At 59.0% G+C, this 17,149-nt stretch overlaps 1 protein-coding gene across 4 annotated transcripts in view; it reads right to left on the reverse strand.

The window, feature by feature from the left end:
- The window catches only part of MACROD1 (mono-ADP ribosylhydrolase 1), a 143,626-nt gene that overhangs the window by 3,105 nt on the left and 123,372 nt on the right, over positions 1-17,149 (reverse strand). For 3 of the 4 annotated variants that reach the window (XM_032489684.1, XM_032489682.1, XM_032489685.1), the window contains exon 4: positions 11,072-11,101. The exons of the other annotated variant lie outside the window; for it this stretch is intronic. In XM_032489684.1, coding sequence (XP_032345575.1) covers positions 11,072-11,101 — 30 coding nt within the window. The remainder of the gene's footprint in view (positions 1-11,071; positions 11,102-17,149) is intronic. 4 annotated transcript variants of the gene reach the window in all.

Below are 17,149 nucleotides of genomic sequence, written 5' to 3' on the forward strand. Positions count from 1 at the left end.
CCTCTTCATCATATCCCCAACCCCCAACGTCTTGGCACAGATCCAGGGACACCAGCTGGACCTTTCCTGTTTTCTGTTTTCTTTTGTGCCTTATGAGGCCCAATTAAACGTAATTTTGCGACTTCACTTAGAGCTGGCACCAGGCGGTTTCCTAGAGTATCCCAGGAGTGGGGTGTGGGTGAGGTAGAATTGGGGAACCCTGGGACAGAAGCTGGGACTGGGTCCCCCACCCTCTCCTGTGCAGGGATGAGGGCGGCTGCAGCCCATGGGAGGGGGCAGCAGGTGGGGCCCTGGGCTATGTGTCCAGGTGCGGCAGAGTTGGTGTACAACCTGGAGTGGGCAGTGTCCACCTGCAGTTTGTCTGTTCTTGGGTAGGGGGTGTCAGGTGACCACCTAGCATGGTGTGAGACAGCAGAGGCTGTGGAGCTGGGCAGCCTGGGTTCAAATGCCAGCTCTTCTAGTCACAGATGCATGACCCAGGGCACTTAAGCTCTCTGGACCTCCACTGCACCATCTGTAAAATGGGATAACAGTAGTACCCACCTCATAAGACTGCTGGAAGGATTAAGTGAGTTAATTCCTGTAAAGTGCTTAAGTCAATGCTTCGCATGAGTGAAGGAGATGCACATGTTGGATGTTACAAGGATGGTGAGATGGTGTGGGTGTGTGCCGGGTGTGTGCCTGATGTGTGCACAGCTAGGAGTGTGGTGGGAGGCGGTGTCCAGGCAAGATATGCTCAGGGCCTATGGGGGTGAGCACGGGGAGATGTCTAAGCTGGCTCTCCTGGGGGCCTCCCGGCCTGCTCTGTGGTCCTATCCACTTGGGACCTGGTTGCCTGCCATCTCCCAGTGCTGTCCACCCTGCAGGCGACCTTGGCCTGCTGCGGGGGCTGTGCAGAAGTGGAGCTCAGTGAGATCTGTGTTTCAGGGATGTAATGTTTCCTGTAGGGGTGGACAGGCCTGCAGCCAGGCCTTTGGGGCTGACCTGGGGGCATGAGGTAGGAGGAAGAGGGAAGAATTGATGCTCGCAGAGCTCTTGGGCTGGAGTCCCCCAGCAGCATCCAGAACAGGGCTGGGGCCATGTGACTGCTGTGCAGGTGTCTGGGGAGCAGCTCACCCAAAGCAGAGATGAGGGACAGGCCCCGGGTACCACCCTGCTCACCCTTCCCCCTGGCACTCAGGGCTTCAGCAGCCTGGTCCCTTCCTGCCCACCCCCCTCACCCGTGTCCACACACCAGCCTTGCTGCTTTCCCATCCCTGAGTGCCAGAGGAGGCCCCAGCCCTGCTCTTCTTAGCCATAGTCCCAAAGGCCCTCCCCTTACTGTGTTTCCTACCATGAGCCACACCTCTCCTGGCTCTGACCCCCAGGTCCTGTCCTGGCTCTTACATCGGGCTAAGCTGAACCCTGGAGACCAGAGAAGGAGGCTTCCTGGGGTTCCTTCCAAGGGCCATGTCCTTCTTCCCCCTCCCCACCTGACTCTGGGGCAGCTGGCCCCTGGGGCTGCCTGGTGGGGGAAATGTCCCCAGTTCATACTAGTTGACACTGTGTCCCTTCCCTGGGCCCCTCAGCCACATCCAGAAAACCTCAACTCCAACTTGACCCTACCCTGCCCTGAGTCAGCAGAAAACCTAGGGTCTCTCCTAGGGAGACTGAGCCCACATGGGCAGTGGGGCCTTCCTCAGATGTGTCTCTGCTAGGTCAAGGCAGAACCCTTCCTCCATGGGAATGTGGCCCTAAGGCCCTCTCTGCCTCTCCCCTCAGCCCCTTCCTCATTCTTCCACCTTTAAGCTCCCAGATCTGGCTCCTTAATCTTAGCCTCAGCAGCCTCTTAGCACTGGCCGCGTAATGAGCCATGTACATCCACCATCTTCTTTGGTCCTCACAGCTACAGCCACCCTAGGAGGTGCTATTATTATTGTTTCTGCTTTAGAGAAGAAACTCAGGCACAGAGAGGGTGAGAGACTTGCCCAAGGTCACACAGCTGGACTGCTCTACTTCCTCTAGGACCATGAAAGGACCTGTGTCTCCCTTCCCATCCTGAGCCTCTCTCCCACCCTGGCTGCCTGTCTCCTGTTTGCCCTCCTCACCCAAACACTTCGGGAAGATGTTTTGTCTAGGCCGGCTGTCTGCTCACTGCCAGCCCCTGTAGTCTGGTTCCTGTCCCCTCCCCACATCTACACATCCCCCTCCCAATAGAGGGACTGCTCTGGGTACATCTGGTTGCTCAGTGGTCTGCACGACTGTTCAGCGGCGCCCATGGGCTGACCGCTAACTATCTCCAACCAATCCTGCAAGGCTGCCTTGGAGACCTGCTCTCACCGACCTGCTGCCTCCCTGATCTCTTCTGTCTCCTTCCTGAGCTCCTCAGATGCTGCTGTCTGGGGCCCCGTCTGCTGTCTCTCTGCGCCAGCCCTGACTCTGCCCTGGTCCAGGCACTTCCCCCAGATAAGCCCAGCTGCCCCTGCTTGGAAGCCTAGCCCAGCCACCTGCCATGGGCATGGCCGCCACAGCCACAGCCTTGCACTCGGCCTTCAGGAGCATCAGTTCAAATGCAGCGAGTCCAGGGCTGGGGGGGGGGGGGCACCGGGAGACGGCAGGGGCTGGAGCCAGGCCCTCCTCAGAGCTAGCAGAGGCGAAGCAGGCAAGCTCCCATGGGGGCCATTTGCCAAAGTGCGTAGGATATGTTGGCCGCTATTTAGGGTGCTGTAATATTCATGAAGGGAAGATTAGATATTTAAATTTATTCAGCAATAAATGAGTCTCAGTGGGGGAGCATTCCTCATGCTAAACAAACAAGCAAGCAGGGGCTAATTAATTATTTACAGGAACACAAGGAGGCCTGTGGCCTGGGGGAGAGGAGGGCAGCTGTACCCCTGACAGAGGGCAGGAGACCCTGACCGGCCCTGGGCCTGCCCCTCCCCTCTCTCTTCCCCCCATTCCCCTCCACTGTCCTGTGGATCTGGACTCTTGCGGGCCCCCTTCTGGGATTTCTCCTTCCAGAAATCCTGCACACAAGCTTGCTGGTGGCTTTGGACGAGTCATTTAACCTCTCTGAGCCTCAGAAAGTTGTGGGGAGGACTGAGGTTTGCTGAGAGGTGGCTGGGGGGCTGGGAGACTAAAGGCCAGAGTGATTAAGCAGCTCCTTCAAGATCTCAAATTTATAGGAGGGCTGATGCTCAGGGCCACCTCCCCAGCGCCCATCTCACAGGAGTAGGAACAACGGCTCACAGAGGCAAAGCTGCTCTGTCAGCCAGGTGGGGGTTGTATGGCCTTGCCTGGCAGCCTTCAGCTCTTCTTGGACTTCTGTGGGCTCCCAGGGAAGGGGAGGGAGGGGACGGGGCCTGGGCAGTGCCCTTCCAGGCCCTCATAGCCTCTGAAATGAGCTCACTGGGGCTGTGTAGGGGCACGGCTCCAGGTGGCAGGGCAGACCTGGCCCCTTGAGACCCAAGGCCCCCTCCCCACTGCTTGTCCACCCCTTTGCCGGGTCACGTCACCCTTCTGCACCTCACTTTCATCTGTACAAGGTCAGCAACAGCACCTCCTGTGTTTGGGATGAGCGTTCAGTGCCCTGCACTTTATCACATGTCGCCCCATTTTACAGATGTGTAGACCAAGGCCCAGCCACTGACTCTAAGCAGAAGATTCCTCTGTCCCTCATGCTCTCGGGGCCCCCTTAGCCCAAGCAACTGAACACACTGCCAGGTAGAGATGTTGCCCAGAAAGCTCTGGGTGGAAAGAAGGCTGGGGAGATAGAGGGGTGAGTTTGAGGGCTGAGGGGCTTGGTGAGAGGTGCTCCCCTCCAGCCTGGGAAGGCACCTGGGTCTGGGACCCAGGACTACTCCCCACTTAGACATCTCACCCAGGGGCTGGGTACCCGATCTGAGAGCCCACCTATTCCAACCACGTTGGTGCAGCCAGGCCCCAGCCAGCTGCACAAAGGCCAAATGCCAGGGCTCAAAGGGGCCAGACACCCAAGCCCCTGCACCCCCAGGCCCCTAACCTGCAGAGGGCAGGCTCAGCCGAAGAGCCTGGTCATATGACGCAGCTCAGGGGCCTCTCCAGCCCACCCCACTCTTTCTGGCTCTGCTCTCCATTTTCCTCCCAGGCAGAGCCTTGGGAGCCTTGACCCCATGCAATCTTTGTTGCCTTAACTGCCTTGGCTGCTGACCACACCCTCCCTGTCACTCATTCAATCAACAAACCAGTGCCAGCCCTGACTCCATGCTAGGCTTGGGCTTGGCCCATTGGGGTATGAAGAGCCCACCCTCCGGCCCCACCCTCGAGGTGCCAAGGTGGGTGGGTGCTCCAGGGAGAAGATGGATGGACGACAGCTCTGTGATGTGATCTGAAATTCATTATGGGGTGAGATCAGCTCCTTAAATGGGGATTTGAAAACATTAGGGCTTCATTATGTACACAACGGCAGCGCCTCATTCATCATGCAAAAATCACTCCCGTTATTAAAAATCCCCACGGCAGCTGCAGGCAGGGGCTTGGTGGCATCTTGCCCGCTGGGGGCAGGGCATGGGACCCACAGGCCTGTGGAGTCCCCAGCATTCTCTGTCCTGCCCCAGAGGGCCAGCTGAGGGCTGGGGGCGGGGAGGGCATTTCAGCTCAAGGGACTTGGTGCCTCAGTTTCCTCATCTGCAAAGTGGAGATGCTAATGGTATGTCCCATTAGCCCTCCTAATGGTGCTGTGACAAGGGCTCGTGAGATTCTGCGGGGAGAGCCGCAGTGAGGCCCTGGAATCCACGCAGTGAGCGCTCCGCACATCAGGCAGCCGTTAGTAACACCACCACCACCCTCCACTGGGATGGGGCAGGGCGGCAGGGGGCCTGGTGCCTTTACTTGGGGAGACGGTGTCACTTCTCTGCTGATCAAACCTCCCACAGCTCCCAAGAGTCCATGAAATAACATCAACTTGGAGCAAGGCTGGGGCTCCCTCTGGCCTCCACTTTAGGTGACATCTGGCCTCTGCGTCCCTCCCACCTGACTCAACATGGGCCTTGGGCAAGGGGGAGGTGGGCCTGCCAGGCCCAGTGCCAGGGAGGGGAAGTGCACCTCTCATGACTGTGGTGAAGCGGGAGGAGAAAACAGTCCAGAGCAAGGGAGGGGGGCGGGGGCGGTTTCAGGGTTGGGAAGGCACCTCTGAGGAGGTGGCATTTGAGCAGAGCCCTGAGAAGTGATTTGGGGAAGGTGGGGAAGAGGGGTCCAGGCAGAAGGCTCAGCAGGGCAGCAGCCCTTCAACAGGAGCAGCCGCAGCCGGGTGAGTCTGGGGGAGAGGTGGGCAGGGAGGGCTGCACCTGCAGGAACCAGCGCCATGGGAAGTTCTGAGCAGGGGAGGGCCCCCTGGGGCCCTCTGCTGGACAGACGGATGCACAGGAAATAATGCCCTCCCCTCTCTGCCCAGCACAGTCCCCCATCCCAGACGACTCCAGGTCAGACACCCGGCCACACCTGCCCCGTGCACCCAGGCGCCCTGAGCCTGGCACAGAGCCGCACTCAAGACCACTTTGTGGACTGGCTGGTTGGCCCCTCGGACCGCCTGCTTCCTCTGAGCTCAGCCCAGGAGGGGTTGGCCACACCCGGCCTGGCCTCAAGAGGGCCACAGGGGGCCCCACTATCTGTCCACTGTGCCAGGCCCCGGCTAATTGGGACAGAGCCTCTCCCGGCAGTTGGCTGCAAGAAGCAATCACAGATTAGCAGTGATGGTAGATGGGAGATAGTGCAGGTGGGGTGCGGGATGGTAAGCATACTGGGCAGGAGTCGGGGCCTGAATACTTAGAGGCCTCTCTAATCTTCCCAGGCCTGCCTGTCCATGAACAGAGGACCGCGTGCGTGAAAGCCGGCATGAAGGAGGGAGATAGATGGAGAGTGAGAGCAAAGACAGCAAGAGACAGAGGGTGAGTGAGAGAGAAGCAGAAACAGAACCGGACAGAGAGAGATAGAGAAAGTGAGAGACTCAGAGAGAGAGGATGCCCTGCCCCCGGAGTCATGGGTACCTGTGTGAAGGGAGCAGAAGGTGGCAGGTTCTGCCCGTGCCATGTGCCACCATGGTGAGTGAGGGAGGGGTGCACACAGGGATGTGGGCTAGGGGAGGGGCTCCTGGGCTCGGCCGGCCACATGCAGGTCTGTGCTGAACACCTACTCTTTGCCAGGAGGTGGACAGACAGATTGCCTGTGTGTACCTCTTAGCAGGGGAGTCTGATGGGGAGCAGCTGGTACTTAATAACACAAATGGAAGTCTGATTATCAAGGGTAACAGAATGCTATCCCAAGGGGCCAGGGTCTGCTGGGTCCCAGTACTGAGGACAGTGTTACAGTGCTAGGAATGTGTCAGGCCCTTGATAAATAGAAGTGAGTGAGTGAGTGAGTGAGTGAGTGAGTGAGTGTGTGTGTGTGTGTGTGTGTGTGTGTGTGTGTGTGTGTGTGTGTGTGTGTGTGTGTGTGTGTGTGTGTGTTTCGGGAGCCTGCTGGTTGGAGGGGCTGCCTTGATATGGAGACAACACAGCAGGAAGGTGTGGTAGGAGGGCAGAGGAACCCTCAGGCACAGGAGTAGCATGTGCAAAGGCCCTGTGCCAGGAGAGGGCCATGCAGGAAGCCAAGCCACCCTGGCTTCTCTGGGATGTGAGATGCCTGGGACCTTGCGGTGCAAGGGACACACACAGGGACTTGCAATGTGGGCACAGGGAGCAGGCCTGTCAGAGCTGACAGGCAGGAGGGCAGGGTGGCTGTGCCCTCCCAGGCACGCTCTGGCTTCTGCAGGTTTGAGTAGGGCTGCTGACCTCTGGAAGGGAGGGTCCTTAGAAGTGAGGTGTGTGTGTGTGTGTGTGTGTGTAGACAGGGCTCCATCCTGCCCTGCCCAGGACCTGCCTGACTCTGGTGCCCACCCCTTGGGGCGCTGGCCAGGCAGGAGCAGAGATGGCTGCTGCAAGCAGAGGAAGGCGGCCCTGAATTAATCTGTCACTAAAGCTTGGCCATGGCAGGCGCAGTCATGATTTAGATGAATAATTGAAACGCTCCGATACATTTATTATCCCTTTAGTGCGAAAGTGGCAGAGAAAGACGAGGGGTAATTGAAAAAGAGCGCACAAATCTCCACGAGAAAGCCGGCTCCTTATCGCCGAGTAAACATTTCAGTCCTAATAAACAGGAGAGACATGCGTCAGGGCCCTGTCGATTCCCATCCTGATTTAGGGCCCGCCTCCCTTCTTACCATACAATAGGAGTGTTTTTTTAAACAAAATTTTTTACTGAGCTAGTAAAAGGCTCTCCAGGAAGGAGGCGGGAGCGAGAGTGGGCCTGGCAGTCCCCAGACCTGAGCGTCTCCCACCGCAGACCCTTGGCCCTCTACCTAGTGGGCCTCTCCATCCCTCTGTACCTGTTGAACTCCTATACAGTGATTAGGGCCCAAGTCAAATGCCCCCTCTGCAGGGAAGACATCTACCAAAATGTGTCTCTTTGAGGGCAGAGTCAAGTCTTGGGTTCCAGTGTTTGACCCAGATGTCCCCTGCCCCTGCCCCCGCCCCCATACGCATAACCCCAGAATGAGCCCTGGGAGGAAGCAGGGAGCAGGGGGCCTTCCCCAAGTTTTATCAGGACCACTGAGTGAGGCAGGCCCAGTGGCCCCTGGGGGGTCCCACTGAGGTTTGAGGTGCCAGCTGACTCCCTTCCCTAGAAACTCACAGTAAACACTGTGGGCTCACCACACCAAAGTCCTGCAGGCCAACGCTGGCCCCTCTTCCAAGAGTCTCCTTCTGAGCTGATAGCTGCCCTCCCCTGATAGGACTGGATGGGAACCCCTGGGCAGGGCTGTTAGATCTGTGTCCCAGCTTCTAGGGCAGCAGCCAGCACATGGGGGTGCAACGAACCATCCCATAAAGGCTATTCTAGGGGCTTGGAATCCCCTGAATCCTGCTCCTGGGGAGAGTACGTTCTAGTTGGGGAAAGGCGATAGAAACAAACCTAAAACACAATCATGTTTAGAGGGGACAAGTGCTCTGGGAAAAGCCACAGAACTGGGTGAGAGATCAGCCTGGCGGGCTGTGGCTAGCTGGGGGAGTTTTAAACAGAGTGGCCAAGGAAGGCTGAACGGGACTAGTGCTGATTAATGCATGGATGGTGGGTGATGGGTAAACGGGTGGTGATGGGAGGGTGGAGGTGGGTAGAGGTCTGAACTCCTGCAGGGCTGGACTCAGAAGAGGGCATGCAGCAAGACCGGGGTCTGTCTGGGCAGACTCAGGTGGGCACCCAGCCCCCCAGTCCCAGGCTGCTCCTGCTTGTGCCCTCCACCCTGGCAGTTCAGTGGGTTAAGGCTGGAGGGATCAGGAGGTGATAGAGGGCACATGTGGCAGCCGTGAAAGCAGAGGACGTCCCAGGGGTCTGGGGCCTGTTTTCATTCCCACCCCAGGTGGGCACCAGGCCCCTACCAGCCCCAGCCTCGCCACAACTCCAGTCTTCTCCCCGCCACCTCCACCTTGTTGCAATCACATTAGCAGAGTGACAGCCCCAGCGAGCACTGGCGGCGGCTCCATAAATCTCGCCCGGAGTTAAAAGGCTGGACTCCGGGCCCACTTCCTCCCAGGTCCTGGCCCACCCCATCCATCTCTGCATCAGTCAGGCTGTGCTTGGGGCCTGCTCCAGCCTCCTCTCACCTTCAGTGCTGTAGGAACAGGAGCTAGAAGGACCCCACTGGGCCTCCCTCCTCAGTCTGGCCACCCTCCCAGAGTGAGGTCACCAGGCCATCTATGAGCCATTCCCTGCTCTGCCTGAAGCCTCAGTGGCTCCCACCACCTTTGCCAGCAAGTCTTTTCCTTTACATGTGAGGCCATCCCTGCCTTTACCTGTAGTTCATTCATTCATTCATCAACCAGTTACTGAGCACCTACTATAAGTGCCAGACCCAGTTCTAAGAGCTGGAGATACAGTCATGTTCTCTGGTGCGAGGAGACAGACAATAAACAATGAACATAATAAGTAAATTATATGGCACGTTAGGAGAGAGTTACTTGGAGCAAAATAAAAATCAGAGCAGCATGAGGAGTCTGGGGAGTGCAGGGTGAGCCTCACTAAGATAGCATGCAAATAAACACTTGTAAGAGGTGAAGGGAGCAGCCATATGGTGATCTGAGGAAGAGTATTCTGGGCAGAGGGAACAGCCAGTGCAAAGGCTCTGAGGCAGGAGTGGGCCAGGTCTATTCCAGGAACAGCAGAAAGGCTGGTGTGGCTGGCCCAGAGTGGGGAGGGTCAGGCAGTGTGGTGGGGAGCCTGATAGGTAGCTTGAGACCTTGTGGGCCATGCTGGGGACTTTGGCCTTGGCTCTGAGTGAAGTGAGAGGCCTGAGAGAGTTTTGAGCAGAAGGGTGATGAACTGATTTAGGATTTACAAGGCTCACACCTTCCTTTTTGTGATCTGAAGTGAATGGCTAAAAACCAGCTCCTCACATGGCCTCTGAGGCCCCACATCATCTCCTGTCTCCCCTCCTCCTGGCTGGGCTCCAACCACTCCAGCCTTTGGAGTCTCCCCAATGGCCCCACGTTCTCCCTCACTTCAGGTCTTTGCCTGTACTGTTCCCTCTGCCCAGCACACCCTTCTCACTGCTCTTTGCCAGCTGTCTCCTACCCATTCCGTGGTCCTCCGGGAGCCTCCTTGGTGCCCAAGCCTGGACAGGTGCTCCTCATTGAGGCCCCAGCTGCCATCACACAGACCACCCTGTGTCACGGTGGTGCTCCTGTCTGCAGGGACCGGGCCCCTCTGGTGCCCAGCAGATTTGTCCCAGCACACAGCTCAGGGCCTGACACACAGTAGGCTCTCAATCACTGGGTGATGAAGGAGAGGGTGGCATGGGCACAGTAGGACAGGTGTCAGATCCACTAGGGTCCCTGAGTCCTCCAAAAGGACAGCCTTCAGACAAGGATCCTAGATGTGCCTGGCTGCGGGCTCCCAGCCCCCAGTGAAGCCCCCCTCATTCTGTGAGGCTTCCAGGGTAGCTATGACCTCCACATGGACAGCTGGAGGAGAAGCGGGGGAGGGAAAACATCTCTAGTCACAAACAGACCCCCCCATCCTGCATCCTGGCTGGTCACCGACAGCTCTTAATGCTGCTCTTATTTATTCCTGACCTTCTATGCCCCTTTTATTTTTCCCCCTTTTAAAACCTGGCCTGGGCCCCGCCACCACTGCCGTAAACACGGCCCCCGGGATTTATCCGACGGCGCATTAACCCCTGCCCTCCGGCTCACCAATCATCCTGCTGCCTGCACAGACAGTGGGCAACCCAGCCAGCTGGGGGCTGAGGGCTGGGGGCGAGGGGCTGGTGTGGCCAGCCTGGGCAGGGCTGGCCAGGGGAAGCAGGCACCAGGGGGCATAGGGACTGCCCCCAGCCCCACCCCTGGCACCTGCAGACCTTGGCTTGCATCCCTGGGGGCCAGGCCCACTCTCACCTCTGACCTCCTGCCCACCTGGCCCTGCTGGAACCCCTGTTTTGTGCTGGTCCTTAACAATAGTGAACACACGTGCATTCTCCTAGACTTCATGGTTGGTGGAGCTCTCCCTGACTTGACAGGACCTTGTCCTGGCTGCAGAGCTGCCCTGCGAGGCTTCAGGGCAGAGCAGAGATACTAATTTTGCCCTCACAGGTGGGGAAACTAAGGCCAAGGGGTCACAAGGCTTGCTGAGGTCATGTGGGCACCAGGGGCAGGGCTGGGCTCTCTCCATCACACTTGTGGCCTCCAGTCCCAGGAGCAATCTCTTTTAAACCTCAAGTGTCCCTCTGGCCCCCAGTTACAGACTAAGAGGCCTCTTCAAAGGGTGGGACCTACCGCGGTCACCTAGCAGTGAGGGAGCCTGGCCTGCTGTCCAGGTGTCCAGCTTCGTCAACAGTGATGGCTGACAAGGCGAGGCCAGGAGGGTGGGAAGCAGTAAAGAAGGGCAGAGATGGAGAAATGGGAGAGGAGCACAGTGGGGACGAGGGGGAAGGCTGTGGGGAAGGCACAAGGCCCCAGGTGGGCCCAGAAGCTTTCCCAACCCCCCACCCACCCCGCGACCCAGACCGCAGGAAGGGTTCACTCACCGCCGCCGCCTCCAAGCAGGGAGCTGTTGGCTGCAAGAGAGAGACAGAGAAAGGCTGTCAGTCGGGGAGTGGCTGGTGGGGCCGGTGGCTGTGTGGAGGGGGGCCCGAGTGCCAGCCAGGTCCCTGGGCACAGAGTCTCCTCTGAGGCCAGGGCAGATAACCGGGAGGTGGAGGGGCTGGGACATCCTCTCCCGCTGAGGCTGATGTGCCTGGGTTTGTAGGGTGGCAGAGTCAGGGGCACCAGGGTCTGGCCTGCTCAACGCAGAAGCAGCCACACGTGGGGTCTAGAGGAGCAGACGACCTTCGGCCATACACGTCCTTTTGTTCACTCATTCTTTTCTTCCCACGGTGCCTCCTTAGCCCCACCTGCGCCAGGCCTGGTGCAGAGACCGTGGGGGTCACAGACCGGAGCCATCGCTGCAGCCGTGGTCAGAGCTGCCCAGGAAATGAGGTTGTGGGGGGAGAACTGTGACCCTGGGCTGGTGGCCTGCACGACAGCCCCCGTGTGCGAGACCCGGGCCCCACCACTGGGCAGCACAGTGAGGGCCTGCGGCACTGGGACTGGAACAAAAGCCAGGTTCAACACATGTGTGACTTGAGCCACTTTGCTGTGGGCCTGTTTCCCCGTGTGTCAAAGGGAAAACAGGCCGTCTGGCAGGGTGGGTGCGAAGGTCAAGGAAGAGAGAAGGCTCCTCCACTCCAGCCCCCAGGCCCCAGCCCCTTCCTTCCTCCGGAGCCTGGCGGAGGCTGTGGCTACCCTGTCTGTCTTGCTCTACCTGGCCGGCTGGCCTCTCTCACCTCCCCACAGGGCTGACGCAGGGGCAAAGTGAAGCTGGCAGCCTCTCCGCCAGGAAGTCAGGGCTCTGCAGGCCAGCGCCCCTCCCAGCCCGGGCTCCAGCTTCCGGCCACACAGCTGCATTTGCGTTAAGCACTGGTGCTAATCAAAGCAAGTGATGGGAGACCCAGGGCAGGTGCATTCCCCAGGCCCAGGTGCCGCCCGGGGTTGGGGAGGGGATCAGCTGTGCCTCAGCCCCTCGGGCCCCAGGAGTTCTGGCGCCAAGCAGGGCCATCAGCTCTGACTCCGCTCTGGCAACCCACCCTCCCTTCCCAGGTCCTGAGGCAGACCCTCTGTAGGAGGTCAATAGGGAGCAGAGCCCAGGCCAGGAGCGGGGACCATTTCCGGGCCGACCAGGCCGCAGGCCCGGGGTGCTGTGCGGAAGCTGTGGACGCTGCTAAGTGGTGTCGGGTGGCTCTGAGTGGCTGGTCTCCCAGAGCTGACAGCTCTTCACTTGGGGAATAATTAATTCCACAGACTGAAAACCCAGGGCTGCAAGTTGCCACGTTACTTGCAAGATTAATACAAGCAGCTAATTAAGATGGAGAGGCGAGGAGCAGCTGGGTGCTCCCAGAGCAGGGGTCGGGGGCCACGGGGAACGTGGGAGCAGGCGGGCTGAGCAGGCAGGGAGGCAGCCCAAGTCAGAGTGAGAGCAGGAGATGGACCACGGCGGGACACCCAGGCAGGCACGGCAAGCCGCTGAGGGACTGGGCTCCCAAAGGCTCCGGATGTGGCCTCTGCCCCAGGAACACGTTTCCAATGACTGACCGCAGGCTACTTGCCAGGCACAAACTGATCTCTTTTAGTATCATAACAAAGCCACAGGGGAGGTGCTGTTGCTCCCATTTTACAGATAAGAAAACCAAAGCTCAGAAGTTGAAAACCAAAGCACAGTAGCAGGTTCAGAACTGGGTCTCTCTGACTCCAAAGCCAAGGCACAAAGTGGACCAACCTCAAGGCAGACTGCCTGAGAGACCGTCAGAGGGAGGCTCCTCTCTGCCAACCCCACTGCCAGGCTGGGGTCTGCCTCCTCCACACACAGGCAGAGCACACAGTAGATTCCCCCAGATCAGTCTTGACCCAGCCCCGCCCCAGCAGGTTGGCTACAGAGATGAGGGGCTTGATACCTGGACTATTCAGCCCCAGAGCCAGCAGGGAGGCCCCAGCATCTTGGGTCAGTCTGGGTCCAGTCCTTGGCCCTCAGGGCGGTCCTGGCAGCTGTCGGAAGCTGCCCTCCATGGCCCTTCCCTACCTCCCCCCATCACCTCTCTCTCTTAATTAACACTGGCTGCAAACGAGCTGGCTCTTGCTCGGGGAGGGCTCAGTGCCAAATGGACTGGCAGCGAGCCTCGAAGTGGGAGGGGAGGGGGCACTGACCTGCTGTTCTGCAGGCCCCTCTTGGAAGGAGATGCCAACACCCACCTACCTGGTACCCACTAAACCCCACTGTGTGTGGCCCTGTCCGGGTAAGGGGACTGGGGTGAACTGATCTGATGTTCACCAGGCCAGGAACATCCAAGGGCTGAGGAGGGAGGTGGGTCTGGACAGCCTGAGCTGAGGAAGGGGGACCAGGTAGCAGGTGCCATTACTGGCCACAGGTGGAAAAGGGCAGGTGCAGCCCAGCACTGGGGGCTCAGACGCGAGCTGTACAGAGGACCTGGTCACTAGCCTGTCCCCAAGCTCAGCAGGCCTCCCAGGAGGCCGGTCTGCTGTGTCCCCTTCCCCCAGCCCATGGCGCCCAGCAGTCTCATGGTGGGGGACTAGGGGGAATGGCAGTGACCCCGTGGTCTGGACCCTGTTCCTTCACTCCTCTTTCCCCCCGACCCCTGTCTGGCCCTCTCCCCAGGGGTCTGGACACCTGGCCACATGGTGCCCCTTAAGGCTTCCCAAGGCGCTCACAGGTGGGCCAGGCTGCTGCGGGGATGGCCTGGAGGCTTGGGGGGAACACTGAAAACGGGGAGCCGTGCCAAAGATAACATGGGCAGTCAACTGTCGGCGCCCATTTTCTAAACCCCTGTGTGTTGTGCTCCCTCTGTCTGGAAGAGCCGTCTTGCGGAGGTGTGGTGATGGGTGAGTGTGATGTGGACGAGCACTGGACTTCAAGTCCAAGCCAGAGTTTGTGACTCAGCCCCACCCAAAGGACCCAAACCTGCCCCAGCAAAGCAGGGTCAGCGAGCTTGTGAGGGGCTGAGCAAACAGGGCGCAGGCCTCACCAGGGGGTTTGTAGTGGGGGAGCTTAGGCTTGTTCTGGCTTTGGTGGGGCGTAGGCTCCTGGGCTAGAGTGTGCGCCTCCAGGACTGTGAGCTGCCTGGTCTGAAGCCTGCCATCCGAGTCTGCGTGTCTGTCCCGCTGCGCGGCGAGGTGGTCCAGCCCCGCTGTGTCCCCTGCCTGTGACCATGCATGTGCCGTGCTCCGCCGGACAGCTGACGGGCTCCGAGCCTCAGTGCTGGGCTGTGACCTTGGGGTGGAAATGAGGTCCACCCCAGCCACTGCCAAATCCTCTGTCCCCTGATAGCAGCCCACCAGGCCAGGGGTGCCCTGGGGGCCTCACTCCCCGCCTCCCACACATTCTGCCAGCCCTTCTCTGCCCCTACGCTGCCACTCATGCAGTGCAGTCCCCACCCCCAATTTCGCCTTCTGCCCACTGCACACCTTCTCAGGCCCAGGGCACCTGGGGAACCCCAGCCCCTGCCCCACCCCCCAGCATCTGTTGTCCTTGTGGGCAGGAAGAGCCACTCCCCAGTCTGTGCCCCAGTCCCTGGTCCCATTCAGGTTCTGGCACGTGGCCACTGCCTGGTGAAAGGGAGAGGGCCAGACCCGGAGTGCTTGGCCACTGTCACTGCAGGGGACCCAGCAGCCCCTCCATCGCTTTCTACACACAGCCTTTTAACTGGGTGCCAACCATGTGCCAGGGGCCACCAAGCACACAGTGATGAGCAAGACACAGCCCCAGAGCTCAGAGTTGGGTAGGGGGAGAGTGTAAACGTCCCCGTGAGGGGGTTACCAGAGCTGGAGCAGCCTGCAGGCTGGGGGCTTCCCAGAGGAGGTGGCAGGTGAGCTGAGGCTTGAGGGAGGCAGCAGCACACCTTCCAGGGAAGGAAAGGCACGGAGGGGGCACGGCCCATGTGAAAGGGCCTAATGAGTCTGAGCATCTCCCTGGTCAGGATGGGGAGCCGTGGGGGTGCCTTTGCTGGGGAAGAGTAAGGTCGGCTTTGCCTGACTCTCCACAGGCCCAGCGAGGAGCAGAGGGGCCAGAATGCGGTTGAACCAGGGCAGCAGCAGCAGCGTGAACCTGTGAACCGGGCTGGGGAAGAGGAGGAGGGGAGAGGGAGGATGGCACACAGACACCTCTTCCCCTTCTGGTTGCTGCCCCCTGCCCCCTCCGCCCTGCCAGGCAGCACCTTAGCAGAAGAGCTGTCCCCACTTTGAGGGCCAAGGTGAGCAAAGTAGGCACATCCCTGGGGACTGTGAAAATGTAATTTCTCTTAAAATTGGAAGGAAAAAATGAACTTTGAGGTTGAAGAAAACATATATATAACATTAAATATATATAAATACATAATATCAAATGTTAAAGTATTTGTCTTTATGTTATGTAATATTTTTATAGCGGAAGGGCCCATGGTGGCAGGAATGCCTGGCTGGGTAAGCTCTGTCCTGGCATACAGAGGCTCATTTCATTCTTATCCTGTGTGGAAGGTATTAACTGGCCCATTTTACAGATGACAGAGCTGAGCCACGGAGAAGGATCTTCCCACAATGCAAATGTGAGCATCTCCTATGTTACCCCCAGCTTCCTGATTAAAGGTCCAAAACTCCCTTTGGCTCTCAGGATAAAGAACCAGCCCCTCACATACCACAGGCACACGACCCACTGACCCATCACCTCATCTCTTTCCTCTCTCCCCTCACCTTTCTCTCGGTCACACTCTAGGTCCTCAAACTTGCCCCATTTCCTCTGGTCCCCGGGCCTTTGCATGGGCTTGTCCCTCTGCCTGGAGGAGACCCTCACCATCCCCCACCCTGAGAGCCAGGAGCACACCCAGCTACCCAGGTCTGGAGCTTGTCCTCCGCTGCACCCTCCGGTGGGCCATGAACCACTGCCTCCAGCATCCTCACGTCCCAGGTAAGTGCCTACCTTGCTACCCTCCTCTCTGAGTCCCGTGTGTCTCATCCACAGTGTGTTCCCAGTGTCCAGCACAGAGCCTGGTGCACAGCAGGTGTCCGCTAACAATTTATAACAATTTACTGAATGAACCTGACAGGTTATGATTGTGCCCAGAGTCACTCAGCTAGGCTGCCTGGATCCCCCTGCTCTGAAGACCCAGCTCTCATCCCCCAGGCCTTGCAGAAGAGCTCACCTGGGGGGTTCTAAGAGGCAGGACCTGGGGTGGGGGCTGTGCAGGGGACAGGGCTGGTTCAAGGGCAGTGGCAGGAGGCAGTATTGGAGCTGCCTAGGTTTCTCCCTGACAGGGGCTAAATTCTCCAGCTGGGGCGGGGGAGTGCCGAGGGCACCGCGTGGAGGCCGGGCCACTACAGAGGAGACTCAGTGATCCGAGGAAAGCGCTGAGCAGGTTACTGGGCCAGGGAGAAGCCGGGTGAGCGGGCACAGTGGTGACTTTGCGGCAGGCACAGCCCCTCTGGGGGCTTCCGGCAGCCGCTGCCATGCCCTCCTCCAGGCCTCCAAAGCCTGGGAGGCTGCCAGCCAGGCTCGGGGAAGGAGGCTGCTCCCCAAATCACCCAGCCCTTCTGCTTGGCCCCTTGTAAGGCCAGATCTCAGTTTTCTATCATTTGACGAAGATGCCTCCAGTCCCTATTCTATGCCAGGCTCTGAGGCACAGACCGGCAAGGCCCTGCTGGCATGGAGTGTGTCATTTAGCAGGTAGACAGTTGAGAAACAACAAAATAAACTTAAACAAGAAGTCCCATTAGCACCAGAGGTTGCGAAGAGGATAGAAGGGAGGAGAGAGTAGCAGGCAGGCAGATAGGGGCTCGTCTAGAAGGAGTGGAGGACCTACTGAATAGGGGAGCTGTTTGTGAGGAGCACATGCCAGACAGGGCCAGCCTGTGCAAAGGTCCTGGGGCAGGAGCCGGCCTGGTGTGTTTGAGGCACAGCCAAGAGGCCGCTGTGGCTGAAGCAGAGTAAGTGGGGGGAGAGAAGGTCAGAGGGCAATGGGGGCAGGAAGGTGACCTGGGGGGAGGGGTACTGCACCTGTCCAAGTGATATCTTCCCAGACCTCCTT

This window comes from Camelus ferus, chromosome 10, assembly GCF_009834535.1.
Source record: "Camelus ferus isolate YT-003-E chromosome 10, BCGSAC_Cfer_1.0, whole genome shotgun sequence".
In the NCBI taxonomy this organism is placed as follows: domain Eukaryota; kingdom Metazoa; phylum Chordata; class Mammalia; order Artiodactyla; family Camelidae; genus Camelus; species Camelus ferus.